The sequence below is a fragment of the Rana temporaria genome, chromosome 5 (genome assembly GCF_905171775.1).
Source record: "Rana temporaria chromosome 5, aRanTem1.1, whole genome shotgun sequence".
Lineage (NCBI taxonomy): Eukaryota > Metazoa > Chordata > Amphibia > Anura > Ranidae > Rana > Rana temporaria.
Window position 1 is genome coordinate 371,441,563 of NC_053493.1, and position 17,887 is coordinate 371,459,449.

At 42.8% G+C, this 17,887-nt stretch overlaps 1 protein-coding gene across 3 annotated transcripts in view; it reads right to left on the reverse strand.

Annotated features, from left to right (window-relative positions):
- The window catches only part of DPYS (dihydropyrimidinase), a 134,110-nt gene that overhangs the window by 70,626 nt on the left and 45,597 nt on the right, over positions 1-17,887 (reverse strand). For all 3 annotated transcript variants that reach the window (XM_040354840.1, XM_040354839.1, XM_040354838.1), the window contains exons 2-4: positions 11,175-11,333; positions 7,209-7,388; positions 3,789-3,978 (exon numbers count right to left, since the gene is read on the reverse strand). In XM_040354840.1, the coding sequence (XP_040210774.1) occupies positions 3,789-3,978; positions 7,209-7,388; positions 11,175-11,333 (529 nt within the window). The remainder of the gene's footprint in view (positions 1-3,788; positions 3,979-7,208; positions 7,389-11,174; positions 11,334-17,887) is intronic.

The window sequence follows — 17,887 nt, forward strand, 5'->3', positions numbered from 1 at the left end:
ATCCACAGGCACTTTTTACTTACCTTGTCCCTGGATCCAGCGATGCCACCGCGCTGTGTGAGCGAGCGGGACCTCGCTCGATTCACACAGTGCCTCCGTGTGACGCCGATCTCCGTTCCCTGCGACGTTACGACGCACGGGGACGGAGAACGGCGCCAAATTCAAAAACGTAAACAAACACTATACACACAGTATACTGTAATCTTATAGATTACAGTACTGTATGTAAAAAAAACACACCCCCCCTGTCCCTAGTGGTCTGCCCAGTGTCCTGCATGTCATTTTATATAATAAAAACCTTTTTTTCTCCCTGCAAACTGTAGATTGTCCATAGCAACCAAAAGTGTCCCTTTATGTCAAAAATAGTTTTAGATCAGCTAAAAAACAGCGATAATAAATTATAATCACTTGCAGAATTGTGCGATAGCGATTTGTGGGGAAATTCGTCATAAAAAAAAAAAAATAATGACAGCAACAATTCTGCAACTGAGCAAATTTCAGTGATTTTAATTTGATTACATTATTGAATAATTTTTATTATAATTATATTATTATTTGTTATAATTATTTATAATTATTTATTATATTATAATTTATAATTTTGTTTTTAAAAAAATGTAATACACGGGATGCCTATTAGAATCTTGTTTGGTCAGATTTAAGTGAGTTATTTCTAAAAATTACAGACCTACAATATAAAACGCCAAATTTCCTTGCAAATAATGGTACCGCTTTCAGCATGTTTTTTCTGAAAGAATCATACCGCCAGGGAGGTTAAGTGATTGAACAGTACTGACTGGGATATTCATGGCTTTGGATATCATCTTATATCCTTTTACATCTTTGTAAAGTTTCATTACCTTGTTACGCAGGTCTTTTGACAGTTCTTGTCTACCTCGTCATGGCTCAGTGTCTAGCCTGCTTAGGGCATCCATGTGAGAGCTAACAAACTCATTGAATATTTATACACCAACACTAATTGTGATTTAAAAAGCCACAAATGTCAGAAATGAACCTTTAATTTTATTTCAATTTTAACCTGTGTGTGCCACCTTCTGTGTCTGCACCAAGGCCAAACATTACAGGGTATGTAAACTTTTTATCAGGGCCATTTGGGTGATTTCTATTATCATTATAATTTAACCACTTGCCGACCGCCGCACACTTATACGTAGACAGAGTAGCACGGCTGGGCAAATGGGCGTGTATATAAGTCCCCTTTAATTTGCTGGCCATGTAGCCGCACGCGTGCCACCGCCGACACGCTCGCTACCCTGTCGCGAGTTCCGTGACCCTGTCCGCGGGACCTGCGGACTCGATGTCCGCCGGTGTCCCGCGATCGGGTCACAGAGCTGAAGAACGGGGAGATGTCAGTGTAAACACAACATCTCCCCGTCCTTCCTATCCTCGGGAACAGCGATCAGTGACGTGTCATGGCAAGCCACGCCCCCTAACAGTTAGAAGCACTCCTTAGGTCACACTTAACCGCTTCAGCGCCCCTACAGGTTAACCCCTTAGGTGCCAGTGTAATTTTACAGTAATCAGTGCATTTTTATAGCACTGATCGCTATAAAAATTACAATGGACCCAAAATGGTGACAAAAGTGTCCGATGTGTCGGCCATAATGTCGCAGTCACGATAAAAATCGCTGACTGCCGCCATTACTAGTAAGAAGAATGATTAATAAAAATGGCATAAAACTATCCCCTATTTTGTAGACGCTATAACTTTTGCGCAAACCAATCAAAAAAAGGTTATTGCGATTTTTTTACCAAAAATATTTAAAAGAATACGTATCGACCTAAACTGAGGAAAAAAATATTTTTTTATATATATTTTTGGGGATATTTAATATAGCAAAAAGTTTGGTCTTTGGCCAGCCAAATGGTCCGGGGGTTAAGTGGTTAAAAAGGATCTAAAAAAAAATGCGATAATAAATGGCTTCATGTGATCACTATTGTTAAATAAAATATTATTTTTTGCCATGATCCGTCATATTTTCAATATTAATGGCAAAATGTCACAATTTCTGCCCGGGTATGCAAACTTTTGAGCACAACTGTATTTTTTCATATCTATTTGATAGGTGCAAACATTTCTTCAGAAGAGGGTAGGGCCATACACAGCTGCACACATTTCAAAAAGCACCAGGGAGAAGCACCCCATGATTCAGGCAAGCATAGGTGTGCGCATTAGGGTGTGCACTCCAAAGCCCAAACACACACTACTGATCACTCACGATGTTCATTCATAAAGGAAAGGGGCCAGTAAATTACCTATTTACTGGCCCCTTCCCCACTCCTAAAACATCCCAGCAGCAACTGCCAATAGGAGAGGAGGGAAGCTGGCAGCGCTGCGGGGGGAAAGATGGGAGCCAGGGCAGTAGGAGAATCTGTGCTGCACAGGGTGATTAGGGTGTGCCTGGGCACACCTGGCACACCCTGTGCGCACGCCTATGCAGGTAAGTGGGGAGCAGTTTGAAGGTGTGAGTTGGGGAATTTGACTATGGGATTGATTTACTAAAAGCAAATAGACTGTGCACTTTTGCAACTGCAGTTGCTCCAGAGCTTAGTAAATAAGGTAAAGCTCTGTTAACTTCCATCATCCAGTCATTGCGAAGCAAAAGTGCAATTTATTTATTTTTCTTGCATGTGATTGGGTATTCTTTGTAAAGTGAAGCTGCACCTCAATTACTAAGCTCTGGAGCAACTGCACTTGCAAAGAACACAGTCTATTTGCCTTTAGTAAATCTACCCCAATGTTTCATATAATATCCAAAATACAGAGGGGTTGGTTTTCTGGATAGCTGACAGTAGCCATATTAGCTTAGATAGAAATTCTGTGTTTTGTATTTAGGGATTTCAGCCGTTCTTTATTTTAAAGAGGAAGTAAACCCCCCAGTTTTCCCCCTTTTTTTTTTTTAAATACACCTGCAAGAGAAAGTCATAATGAGCTAGTATGCACAACATACTAGCTCATTATGTGTCACTTACCTGAGATCGAAGCCCTTGAAGTCCACCTCTGTCCCGTCCACCACCGCCATGTCCCCTCGTCTCTTTTTCCTGTTATCGCCACTGATTGGCCGGAGCGGCGATGACGTCACTCCCGCGCATGCGCGAAAACACGGCATTAACCCAGTTAATGCCATTCACAAAAACGGCATGCGCCGCAGACAGCGGTGCCTGTTTCTGTGAAAATAGCTCCTTAACCGTGTAGGTTAAGGAGATATTTCTTGCACCTACAGGTAAGCCTTAATCTAGGCTTACCTGTAGGTGCAAGTTGCAAGAGTGGGTTTACAACCACTTTAAAGGGGTTGTAAAGGTTCGTTTTTATGTTCTAAATTGGTTCCTTTAAGCTAGTGCATTGTTGGTTCACTTATCTTTTCCTTCAATTTCCCTTCTACATGTTTTTTTTTCTTTGAATTTCTCACTTCCTGTTCCTCCTCAGTAAGCTGTTCTGGCTGACTAACCCCCAGCCAGATGATGGGGGCAAGCTGACTGAAGAGAAACAGAAAGTAAGAAATTCAGACAAAGAAAAATAAAATTTAGAAGGGAAATCGAAGGAAAAGGTAAGTGAACCAACAATGCACTAGCACTAGCTCTAGCATTAGCTTAAAGGAATCTATTTAGAAAATAAAAAATTAACCTTTACAACCCCTTTAAATCCAAAATGCCACTTATTGAACTCCTTCCATAACAACCACAGTAATTATTATTCTTTTTTATATATTATGTTGTATATACTGTATGCTTTAAGATATGGAGACTACAGTTGCGTTAGAGTTTACCTTCCCTCCGGGCATTTGCGATGATTTTGGCGGAGGTTTTGCTCATCACGTGAACAACAAAGAGCGGACAGTTCACAGAGTTGGCAATAGTGACGGCTCTCTGAGTGGCTTCAGCCTCCACTTCCTCCGGGCGACACAATTCATGACCCTCCGGACCCGTGATTCCAAGCGACAGCATTTTCTTTGCTCCCTTCAAAGGTAAATTGTCTATTAATATGTGTAAATGGAGAGCCCATAGCTGCAGGTAACAACAAAAAAAGTTCTTGGTCCTATATGCTTTGGTCAGAGTATAACGCTAGCCAAAAGGTTTTGAAAAAGTGGTGTGGGGGTTGAATCCCCAACAAGTGCTTATTGATTTTCTCTCACTTCCTGTCATGGTGACAATGGTGTCACTGGGACAATGAGTGATGGGAAATCTTCAACAAGGACTAGACATGTGCAGACTGAAATATTTTGTTTTGTTTTTTCGTTTTCGTTTGGAAAATAAATTTATTTAGTTACTCCCGAAAATCGTTTTGATTTATTTCGTTTTTCGTTGGGGAATAGCTTTCGTCCGAAAATCCAATAATACTTGGTTTCTGTCGAATGGTCAAAAGAATAATCGCCGGGAATTTCGAATCTTTTTGGTTTCTGTAGAATGGTCAAACGAATATTCGACGGCACGTTGAATCTTTACGTCGAATCGTACATTTCCGTTCGAATATTCCGCCTACAAGAATTCTAATGTTGTATGACTAGTAATAATGTCGAATCTATTCTCTATAATGTCGAATCTATTTTCTCATAAATCGAATCTTTTCCCTATAATGTCGAATCTCTCTATATCGAATTTTTACCGCAACGAATACGAAAATAAAGCATTTTTATGTCGGATCTTTCGGTTTTCGCTTCTTGCACTTTCGTTATCGTTTGTTAAAACGATAACGAAAAAACAAGATTTTCGGACGAAAATGCATTCTAACGAAAACGAATGCACATGTCTAACAAGGACACAGACTGGAATCAAAAGAAACAAATGGGGATGCAAGCCTTCTCCCAATCTACCAAATAAATGGATTTTGACTTGCCTGTAAAATCCATTTCTTGGAGTATATCACGGGACACAGAGCATCTCTATTATTCCTTACTCACAGGGTTATGCGTTGCCTACAGAGGATTGGACACAAGACAGGAATCCCCCTTCCACATAGAGGAAAGTCCTCAGTTTTGGATCTCTGGGTGTGGCTGTGATGTACTCCAAGAAATGATTTTACAGGCAAGTCAAAAATCCATATTTCTTTATTGCACATCATGGGACATATAGCAGCTCTTTTATTCCTTAGAGAATAATTCCCAGACAAGGAGACACAGCAACCATTCAACGGCCAACAAAAACCTGCAAAACGCTGTATCCTCAGAAGCTTAAACATACACCTGATAAAATCTTGTAAACGTGTAAATTGAAGGCAGGGTTGCGGCCTTGAAATCCTGAGCCACTGGAACTTGATCATGGAGAGCGCAGGAGGTACTTTCACTTCTGGTAGAATGAGCCATCATGGGAAAACTTCCAAGTGCACTGAAATTTGCACTTGTAGTTTGCACTTGTAGTGCAAAGTGGATTTGCTTTTAGTAAATAACCCCCTATGTGTGGCAGAAAACTAACACTACACATCACCATGAACACACCATCCCCACTGTGAAACATTGTGGTGGCAGCATCATATTGTAGGGATGATTTTCTTTAGCAGGGATAGGGAAGATGATCAGAGATGATGGGAAGATGGATGGAGCCAAATACAGGGCAATCTTAGAAGAAAACCTGTTAAGCCCCGTACACACCACGATCGGACCTTTGGCCGAACAAGCTCACCACGGAATTCCATCGGAGTAAAATAGAACATGTTATCTATCTAAACTCCGATGGAATTCATCGGAATTACTCAGATGGGGCATACACACGGTCGGAATTTCCGATGGAAAAAGTCTGACTTTTTCCATTGGAAATGCTGATCGTGTGTACGGGCTTTAGAGTCTGCAAAAGACTTGAGACTGGGGTGGAGGTTCTCCTTCCAGCAGGACAACAACCTTAAAAATACAGCCAGAGCTACAATGGAATGGTTTAGATCAAAGCATATTCATGTGTTAGAATGGCCCAAAGTCCAGACCTAAATCCAATTGAGAATCTGTGGCAAGACTTTAATTTTGCTGTTCACATACGTTCTCCATCCAATCTGACAGAGCTTGAGATATTTTGCAAATAAGAATGGGCAAAAATGTCCCTCTCTAAATGTGTAAAGCTGGTAGAGACATCCCCAAAAAGACTTGCAGCTGTAATTGCAGTGAAAGGAGGTTCTACAAAGTATTGACTGAGGGGGCTGAATACAAATGCACACCACACTTTCCACATATTTATTTGTAAACAAATTGAAAAACATGTATCATTTCCCTTCCACTTCACAATTATGTGCCACTTTGTGTTGGGTTATCACATAAAATCCCAATAAAATACATTTTTACGTTTTTGGTTGTAACATGACAAAATGTGGAAAATTTCAAGGGGTATGAATACGTTTTCAAGGCACTGTACATGCACTGTGCTGAGACAAAGTAGGGCATGTTCTATTTTTTTCAGTCCAGGACAGTGCACATCAGCACAATGAATTTGTGCTGGCATGCTTTGGCATGTCGGTGCGCCTGGTGTGAATGGACCCTTTAAATTAGCTTCCAGTAAACGTCTGCACAGCAAACTAGAGGGGACTTGGCTGTATGCCTATCAGGTATTAATTGCATCTATTGAGATGACGAGAAAGAAAAAAATTGAGATTATTGATATGCTGCCCCCCAGGGCCGGCCTTTGGGGTGTGCGAGCTGTGGGGCCGCACAGGGTGCCATGGGCAACAGGGGCGCCCTGCAGCCACCCAGAGGCGTACTAAGGGGGGGCGAGCCGCCACCGGGTACCACACACTGGGGGGGTGTCAGACTGGCACCCCCCTCCGCGATTGTTTTACACCCGCGGTGGCATTTTTTCCCTCTATGTGTATGTTTAAGTGACCAGGGGGCGAGGGGTGAAGATGGGGGGGGCGCCACAGAATTAGCTCGCACAGGGCGCCTGAACACCTAAGGCCGGCCCTGCTGCCCCCTGTCCAGTCATAGTCTGGGTCTGCCTACAAAGAAAAAAATGAGGCCAGAAACCAGGCTGTGCTGCCTGAATCACAAAACTGACTGAACAGAATTACAAATCCATTGGCAAGGCAGTACTATGTATGATTCTGAGCTGTGTATTCTGCAGTTTGCCTAGAGTTCAGGTTTAATTACAAACCCAAAATAATTTATGACCACATTATTATTGTTATTATTTTTTGCAAATGTAAAAAAAGTAATTCCTAATTTGACCACCAGATGTCAACATTGTACCATCTTTATTTTAAAGGTTTCCTTTACCTCTGCAATTAAATCTCCATTCTCTGCATGCACCTGGGCGATGGCCCCAATGTTCTTACAGCAAGTAAATGCCTGGTACAGCTCAACGTCATTAACCATGTACAAGTCCTTGTAGGCCATGAACATCTTAAATGAGTTGACACCTTTATCCCTTGCAAGGATTTCCATCTCTTTCTTCACCTGTACAAATAACCACATTAAGAACTTGTTACTTGAATTGATGAAAACCATAGAAAAGAATACAACGTTCCTAATGGTAAATTAAAGAGTAATTTAGCAGATAAAAAATGAATAATAATTTTAATAATACAGCATATACAATTGCTACACAAGTCATATTATAATTGAATGTTATTAAAAGTTACCTTTTCTTTTTTTCAGTGCTGTCATTTTTTGTAAAACTCAATGCAATATAACAACTTGGAGGCATTCTGTACACAGAACACCCCCAGAAATGTATTTTCCTGCTTGTGTGATTGGCTCACTGATTTTCTCAGAAGTCTGCACTACAAGTCAGATTTTAGGTATCCCCTGCAACAAAAATGTCATCTTTGGTGAGACACTCCCAAAGGGTTATTCACTTCTTAGGCCTTGTACACACGAGGGAACAGTCCGATGAAAACGGTCCGCCGGACCGTTTTCATCAGACATGTCCGCTGGGAGATTTCTGTCTGATGGTTGTACACACCATCAAACAGAAATCCGCGCAGACACGATACGCGGTGACGTGGCCGCGCCGTCGCCACGGCGATGACGCGGCGACGTGCGCGGCCCTGGAAGGTCAATGCTTCCACGCATGCGTCGAATCACTTCGACGCATGCGAGGGCTTTTGGCCGAGCGGACATGTCCAGTGAGTCGTACAGACGACCGAACATGTCCGACGGACAGGCTTCCAGCGGACATGTTTCTTAGCATGCTAAGAAACATTTGTCCGCTGGAAACCTGTCCGATCCGCCGGAAAATTGTCTGGTCGGCCGTACAGACGACCGAACATGTCCGCTGAAACTGGTCCGCGGACCAGTTTCAGCGGACATGTTCGGTCGTGTGTACGGGGCCTAAAGGGATGCTAACACTGCAACTTTTCTCATTAGAATCCTGCAAGTGCATCAGAGGAGTAACTACTTTTTGGGGACCAGTGATACTAATACAGTATATACAGTAGAACCTCAGATTGCGAGTAACGCGGTTTACGAGCATTTTGCAGTACAAGTTTTTTTTTTTTAAATCCTATCTCAATGTGTGAGCGTTGTCTCACAAGATGAGCAGGATTCAAGCAGCTGGGGTGTGCAGTACCACATGTGGCCAGAGGTGCGGGGGCGCCAGTGACGCTCAGAGACACTTGCAGACGCTCAGAGACACTGTGGAATGAATTATCTGAGTTTTTATTAATTCCTTTGGGGAAACTCGCTTTGATATACAAGTCCTTTGGATTACAAGCATGCTTCTGGAACGAATTATACTCGTAAATCAAGGTATTACTGTATACGTGATCCGCCCAGAGGTGCCACCCTGTAGCAGCAAACTTCTACAGGGCAGACCTTAAGGGGTTACAAATTAAAAAGTCACTTCAATTCAGAAATATTATCCAAAGACACAAAGTGAAACAAACCATTTTTTCTTCAGAGCAGAAACAGGTAGGAATCTGCAATAAACTTTGTTAAAAATCCCTGCAATGTACATAGATCATCTAAAGGGGATTTTTAATTTTTTTATTAGTTATGCCGCGTACACACGATCGAAATTTCCGATGGAAAAAGCTCCCCTTTAGTCCACCTGCCCTTATCTATCCATCAGAATGCATGTGCCTCCATTGTGGGGACACTCATTGTTTAGTGTTAGGACCACAGATTACAGGGTGCCTTGGCACAGCTCTGTGGCTCATGCATGCGTTTGCAAATGCATGCGGACAAAACCCCTGTTTTTAACGCATACTGTTAGACAGGTTAATTGGTTGTTCTGCGAGCTGGTCGGTAAGTAGGCTTGTTTTTTCTCTGGGCATTCCCCAGGTCTTGTTGTTAAATATAGAACATGTTCCGATGAGCTTTTGGTCGGGCAAAAGCCTGATCGTGTGTACGCAGCATAAGTTTTGAATTTTCGAATTTCCATTCTTATTTCCGATTTTTTAGAACTTTCAGAGTTCAGAATTTTTGGGAATTTACAAATTTTTGTTTTTGGAAAAAAATTTTAAACGGGTTTTCGATAATTCTAATATTTCCGAATGAACAAATTTTGGCGAATTTTTTAGATAAACTAATTTGAAAACAAAAAGAATTGCACATGTCTAATTGATATGTGGGATATGACAAACAGTCACACACACTCTCAGGTAGGTCTGGATGGACTGGAGACTTTGGGCCAGATTCACATAGAACTGCGTCGGTGTAACATATCGTAGATACATTACACCGCCGCAAGTTTTCATCGCAAGTGCCTGATTCACAGAGCACTTGCGATGAAAACTACGCCGGCGGCCTCCGGCGCAAGGCGGGCCAATTCAAATGGGCGTGTGCCATTTAAATTAGGCGCGCTCCTGCGCCGGACCTACTGCGCATGCTCAATTTTGCAAATCCCGTCGTGCTTTGCGTGCCGTGACGTCATTTTTTCGAACGGCGACACTCGTAGTGTACTTCCGTATTCCCGGACGTGTTACGCAAACGACGCTCATTTTTAAATTTCGACCCGGGAACGACGGCCATACTTTAGACAGCAATACGTTTGCTGACTAAAGTTAGGGCACCTAAAACGACGACTAACTTTGCGACGGGAAACTAGACTAGCGGCGACGTAGCGAACGCAAAAATCTGTTGTGAATCGCCGTAACTCCTAATTTGCATACCCGACGCTGGTTTACGACGCAAACTCCCCCCAGCGGCGGCCGCAGTACTACATCCTAAGATCCGACAGTGTAAAACAATTACACCTGTCGGATCTTAGGGATATCTATGCGTAACTGTGAATCAGTCGCATAGATACTCTGAGAGATACTCCGTCGTATCTGAGATACTCCGTCGTATCTGAGATACTCCGTCGTATCTCAGCTGTGAATCTGGCCCCTTATTCATCCTTACCAACTATAACTATATGGCTCCATGCGCACTGAAGCTGATAAACTGCAGTTTATTGGTGTTTTGGCTTTTTTTTTTTTTAAAGCCCATAAACTGAACTCTATGTCAGCCTATGTGCCCATGCACACCTAGGCGTTTTTTAAAGCTTTGGAGTTTATTGGCTTTTTTCTGAACGCCCGAAATTTGCATTCAAAGTGCAGTTTTTCGGCAAAAAAAAACGCGAAATGCCAAAAAACGCGAAATGCCAAAAAACGCTCATAAACGCCCAAAAACGCTTAAAAACGCTCAAGAACGCTGGCGCCAGCGTTTTTTTATCCATTGAAAAAAAAAAAAAAAAAAAACAGCTACACTCAAAAACGCTGATTAAATATATTGCAAAAATGCTAAAAAAACGTTGAAAGGCTCCCTGCAAAGCTACTGCCGTTTTTGTATAGCTTTTATCAGCTTCAGTGTGCATGGAGCCTATAGCTACATAACAAAATTGAAGCTACTTTTCAACACTGCTAGAACTGCACAACATCTGCACCTTTTCTTCACAACAGGAGGATGTGTTTTATAGTCCATGGAGATAACAGAGAACAATGCTAACAATGCTAACTGATAACAGTCTAGAGGCAGAGAATATGGGAAGTTATTAGCTCACAAGATTCCTGGCTGGCTGGATGAAAAAAAAATCATTTTTTGCACTTCAAATGGATAATTTATTGACAATATAACAGGCCAAAATGCAGCAAATATGAGACATTTCTTGTTAGAATTTACATACGCTTTAAGGTCTAAAAGAAACCAAACTAGATATCACAGAAGTAATAAAGCATTGTTATTTCCTCTTACAAGCAGAGATTGAATATGTATTATCATCCTGTGTCATGTGATATAGAGAAGTCTATTTCGGCTTACCTTGTCACTCCACCAAGTCACGGCCACATGGAGAGCATAGTCACAGCACACTTTAGGGTCAGCCCAGCTCCTCCAGGTGTCAAACGCTTCGATCAGAGAAGTGCCTTTCTTGGGAATGGCAAAGTCCATGATCATGGTGGTACCTCCTGCCACCGCAGCCTAGAATGACAATAGATGGAAATGATCAATGTGGATCTGGTAGCTTTTACCCCTCATTCGCAAAACACACACTTCAGTGTGACATCTGGTAGTTATTTTGTGTGAGCCTTTCATGCTGCAAGAATTTTGTATAAATTGAAAACTAATATGTGTCTCTAAAGAAATGACTGATGCCGCGTACACACGATAATTTTTCGGCTTCTAAAAAACTACGTTTTTCAGCCTCTAGAAAAAACAATGGTTTTTCCAACTTCATCATTAAAACGACGTTGCCCACACACGATCGTTAAAAAAATACTCTAGCAAAGCGCGGTGACGTACAACATGTACGACGGCACTATAAAGGGGAAGTTCCATGCGGATGACACCACCCTTGGGGCTGCTTTAGCTGATTTTGTGTTTGTAAAAGACGATTTGCGCTTTTTTGATGTCACAATGTAGAGTATAAGATTTCCTATTATCTGTGCCCAGTCTTGCCACACAGGGTTAGGGATTTGGGACTATTGGGAGCGGGATTAGGGTTAGGGATTTAGGACTAGTGGAAACGGGATTAGAGTTAGTTTTAGGGATTTGGGACAAGTGGAAGTGGGATTAGGGTTAGGGATTTGGGACTAGTGGAAGAAGGATTAGGGTTAGTGTTAGGGATTTGGGACAAGTGGGAGTGGGATTAGGGATTTGGGACTAAAGGAAGTGGGATTAGGGTTAGGGACTAAACGAAGTGGGATTAGGGTTAGGGATTTGGGACTAGTGGAAGCGGGATTAGGGTTAGTGTTAGGGATTTGGGACAAGTGGAAGTGGGATTAGGGTTAGGGATTTGGGACTAGTGGAAGAAGGATTAGGGTTAGTGTTAGGGATTTGGGACAAGTGGGAGTGGGATTAGGGATTTGGGACTAAAGGAAGTGGGATTAGGGTTAGGGACTAAAGGAAGTGGGATTAGGGTTAGGGATTTGGGACTAGTGGAAGCGGGATTAGGGTTAGTGATAGGGATTTGGGACTAGTGGAAGCGGAATTAGGGTTAGTGATAGGGATTTGGGACTTTGAGAGTGGGATTAGGATATAGATACTTACATTGCAATGCTCATCCGAGTGTAATTTCTGAACTTGTCAGGGTACACTCTCAAGTCCTCATATAGCAACGTAAATTGTCCTCTTGAGGTGTGGGCTTGGAGGATGGGATGAACCCAATAGCGACGTTGCTGCCTCTGTTAGTGGATATTCTCCCAATAGAGTAGCACAAACAACAAAAAATCTCCATAAACTCCATCTTCTTTCTGTACCTTCTTCTCACCTCCACGAGATACCAGGAAGTAAACAGGAAGTGATGTAGGGAGGTGGGGTTGTTCTTTGACGCCCATGCTTCAATAACGCTTGTAAAACGCTGTTAAAACGCCCCCAGCGTTGTGGTAATTTTATCGCGAACGCAGTAAAAACTTGGTGTTTTAATGCTATTTTAAGGCTCCGCTATAGGCGTTACCAGTGTGAAAGGGCTCTAAGGCCCCTTTCACACTGGGGCGTTTTTCGGGCGTTATTCGAGTGTTATTCGAGTGTTTTTCAGGCGAAGCCTCATCTGCAATCACAATGTGAAAGCCCGAGTGCTTTCAGCGCCCTTTCACACTGCCAGCGCCCGAAAACCGCTGGTAAAGCACCGCTAAGACCCTAAAGTTTTAGGGCGTTTTTGCAGTGCCTCAGTGTGAAAGGGCAAGGCGTTTTTACAGCGCTTTCAATTCATTTCAATGGAGAGGGGCGTTTTTGGAGAGTTTTTTTCAGTGCCCAAAAGCTGCTCCAAAGATGCTGCTTGCAGGACTCAGTGTGAAAGGGTCTATTGAGATGCATGGAGAGTGTTTTATGAGCGTTTTAATAGCGCTATTTTTAATGCTAAAATGCTGTAAAAACACTTCAGTGTGAAAGGGGTCTTAGAGATGTTACGAAGGTGAATTCTACAAACTTTTGACAACGATTGGGCTTGAGGCTGAAATGACAAGTCTATAGCTGGTTGCTAAGGAGGGGGCCGGGAATCCTTAACAACCGATGAGTCATCAGCTGTCAGCGTCTCCCTGCTGACAGCTGTATGTAAATAAAAAAATTGCTGGCAAAAAAAACGCAGTGGAATTCCCTGCCCCCCAAAATCCATACCAGACCGTTATCCGAACATGCAGCCTGGCAGGCCAGGAAGGGGAAAGGAAGAGCCCCCCTTCCTGAACCACACCAGGCCTCAACATGGGGGTGTGGGTGCTTTGGGGGGGCTCTGATGTTGATAAGGGGAAGGGCTTGTCGGGATCTGGAAGCCCCCTTTAACACAAGATGTTACAAGCATTTGACATTTCAAATTCCTCTGAACATCCGCCCTGAACGCATTTTTTTGCTTCCCAAAAATGCTTCTAAACTCAATTGCCTAGAAACGACTAGAAACGATCCTATGTACATGTATTGATAAGATAACATTGAGGAGAGTTCAGGAGCAGCAGAAAAAACGCTCCTAAACGTCCGTTTACCAGCAGCAGTGTACATGAAGCCTTATGCCGCGTACACACGATCGGTTAAAGCGATAAGAACGGTCTGATGGACCCTTTTCATCGGACCAAACCGATCGTGTGTGGGCCCCATCGGTTATTTATCCATAGGTTTAAAAAAAGCAATCTTGTTTTAAATTTAACCGTATGATACCTAACCGATAGAAAAAAATCCACGCATGTTCAGAATCAAGTCGACGCATGCTTGGAAGCATTGAACTTCGTTTTTTTCAGCACGTCGTTCTGTTTTACGTCACCGCGTTCTGACCCGATCGTTTTTTTAATGATAAGGTTCCATCAGACCGTTCTCTTCGGATGGACCGATCGCGTGTACGCGGCATTAGTGTTCTACAACACTGTGCTCTTCTTTTGCTTGTGATTGAATCAGATTACAATGTTTGTCACAAAAGTACCATTGCTGTAATAAATACATTTGCCACTAGGTGGCAGAATTAGCAAACATTTGGTGATTGGAACATTCAATATAAATTCATACCACAATGTACCTGTTTTAATTCACTTTTTTTTTTTATAAGAAAATGTAACTCCTAACACTACAATGTTTTCTTATTATATATATTGTACCAATTACACAATTTAAATTCCAAAGAAATTGACACCACTTATTGTATAGCCTATGTACTACATTGTATTATTGAATGATACCATATTTATTGTATCTTCCAAATAAAAACTTTTGTAAACAAAAACAAAAAATGTAACTATGAGCATTCTAATTCTTTCCTAATTTCCTGTTGCTGCAGTCATGAACCGGAGCTCACATCAAACTTTTCTTGTCGGAATTTCCGATCGTGTGTACGCGGCATTATGGCACAGCCAGTACACTGAAAGAGAATTGCAGTAGCACTTCATTAACTGCATGCCGACCAGCCGCCGGCGGCAGGTCGGCTCTCCTGCGCGAGAACCCGTAGTATAACGTCGGCTCTCGAATCGCCCCTGCTCGCTCCTGACTTCCGCGCGCGTGCCTGGCGGTCGCGATCACCGCTGGGCACCTACGATCGCTCGTTACAGAGCGGGGACCGGAAGCTGTGTGTGTAAACACACAGCTCCCGGTCCTGTCAGGGGAGAAATGCCTGACCGTCATACAATGTATGAACAGCGATCAGTCATTTCCCCTAGTGAGTCCACCCCCCCCCCCCACAGTTAGAACACACCCAGGGAACATACTTAACCCCTTCCCCGCCCCCTAGTGTTAACCCCTTCCCTGCCAGTGGCATTTTTATAGTAATCAATGCATTTTTATAGCACTGTTCGCTATAAAAATGCCAATGGTCCCAAAAATGTGTCAAAAGTGTCTGAATTGTCCGCCATAATGTCGCAGTACCGAAAAAAAATTGCTGATCGCTGCCATTACTAGTAAAAAAAAATATTAATAAAAATGCCATAAAACTACCCCCTATTTTGTAAACGCTATAACTTTTGCGCAAACCAATCAATAAACGCTTATTGCGTTTTTTTTTAACGAAAAATATGTAGAAGAATACGTATCGGCCTAAACTGAGGAAAACATGTTTTTTTTATATATATTATATAAATTTTTTTCAAAATTGTCGCTCTATTTTTGTTTATAGCGCAAAAACTAAAAACCGCAGAGGTGATCAAATACCACCAAAAGAAAGCTCTATTTGTGGGAAAAAAAGGACGCCAATTTTGTTTGGGAGCCACGTCGCACGACCGCGCAATTGTCAGTTAAAGCGACGCAGTGCCGAATTGCAAAAAGTGCTCTGGTCTTTGACCAGCAATATGGTCCGGGGCTTAAGTGGTTAATGGGAGAACTGGTCAGAGGGCGATATTTCCCATCTCCAGTCCTGCACATCGAGCGATAATGCTAATGCACTTTGGGTGATTAGGGTGCTCCCAGACACACCCTGTGCATGTCTATGGTTGTGATGGATGCTACGGGGGAGATCCTCAAAGAAATTACGCCGGCATATCTGTTGATACGCCGCGTAATTTCAAATTTTGCGCGTCGTATCTTTGTTTTGGTATCCACAAAACAAGATACGACGGCATCTGGGTTAGATTCGACAGGAGTACGTCTTCGTACGCCGTCGGATCTTAGATGCAATTTTTCTGCGTCCGCTAGGTGGCGTTCCCGTCGTATTCTGCGTCGAGTATGCAAATTAGCTATTTCCGACGATCCACGAACGTACGAGCGGCCGTCGCATTTTTTTACGTCGTGTTCGTTCGGCTTTTTCTGGCGTATAGTTAAAGCTGCTATATGGTGGCGTACTCAATGTTAAGTATGGCCGTCGTTCCCGCGTATAATTTTGAAAATTTTACGTCGTTTGCGTGTCGTCCGTGAATGGGGCTGGACGTAATTTACGTCCGCGTCAAAACCAATGACGTCCTTGCAACGTCATTTAGAGCAATGCACGCCGGGAAATTTTAGGGACGGCGCATGCGCAGTTCGTTCGGCGCGGGGACGTGCTTCATTTAAATGAAACACACCCCCTACCCGCCAAATTTGAATATATATGCAATAATGTAGAAGTTGGATAAAAGATTCAGTGTAAAACACTTTTGGTCATTAAAGTTGATTTTTGCAGAGCAGTTAACTCCTTGGGGCCCAGATCACATTTTTCTTCTCAGTTCAGGGCTTTCCGTGATCTGTCTCCTCAACCTCGGACTCTCTACGCCACACAGACCACTGAAGGGAGCTCCAACCTCAGGGCCTCACAGTGGTTTTGTAGAAGTCTTGCTGGGGTCCCCCCAATTCTTCTTCACAGGGACACAAATTCCCAAATCACCATAAGAAGTACTGCTGAGTGTGAAGATTACTACCTACATCATTGTCCAATGGGAACTCTGGAAAGCAAACAGCCAGATTAACCAGCACCACTACAGGGCCCAAACCTTTTACCTATGTCTGTCCACTTTCCTCCCAATGCTAGTTATGTACTTCCCCCAAATAATAAAAGATTGTCCAGACAGGATTGGCTTTCTTAAAGAAAAGCAAATTCTTTACTAGGAAAAATAAAAATCCACTTATAACAAAGGTGTCTGTTTCTTCACAATCATATACTTTGTATTTCCAAAGTTACAGATCTCCAAATGGAGGGATCCAATGTTCTCACAGTTCAGTTAGGTTTCCCATAACATCCTTCACCCAGTCAAGGGACAATCAACCTTACTCCCTTCCATCTCCACCAGGGGGCAGTCTTGACACTCCCTTAAAGGGCAGAACACAGCCTAGCTCTCCAAGCAGTCACACAAAGTCTATTGATGTGTGTGCCGCACAAATGGAGTTCTTCCTTAAAGTGGATGTAAACACATTTTCTTTTTTTAAATTAAGGCTGTATAGGATTTCATGTCATCTGTGCCCAGTCTTGTCACGGAGAGTTAATCCAGCTCTAAGCAGTCCTCTTATCTTTTTTCAGTGAGAAAAAAACTGACAGACAGAGTAATAGGAGTCAGTTCTTCCCCCTTGCTGTGAGTGACAGGTGATTTACATATCTCATGCACCAGCCCGAGAGAGACATTATGTGTACTTCAGATCCCCTCCTACTTTCTTCTCCAGCTCTCCAAATATTGGCTGCTCCACACCTCAGCATGATTGGGCATGCTGAAGTCATGTGGTCACTTTTCTGGGTTTTGACTGAATGTTAGTAATCATAGCAGAAGTTCAGTGTAAGAAATACACATGAGAAAATGCATGTTGACAAGGGGTGTGTGGAGGTGGGCGGGGAGTCTACTGTCATCACGACTCCACCCACTGAGCTCCGGACAACAGACCCACCCACAGAATCTGCAGTTTTTCGGGTCTCATAACAGACAGAGGGGAGACATTTGACAGGTGAGGATACATGCAGGAGACATCTATATCCTTATAGATCAGCACTATGGCAGTAGTTTAGAAAGGATGAGAGTGGGTTTACATCCACTTTAACTTTATTCAAGTACAGAAGCCGTTGAATGACCCAAATAACTCCACTGACTGGTCCTTAAAACCCTACAAGTAAACAAGAGTGACAGGGAAGAGATTTGTCCATATGCCCTAAATGTTGTAGAGAGGAGGGGATA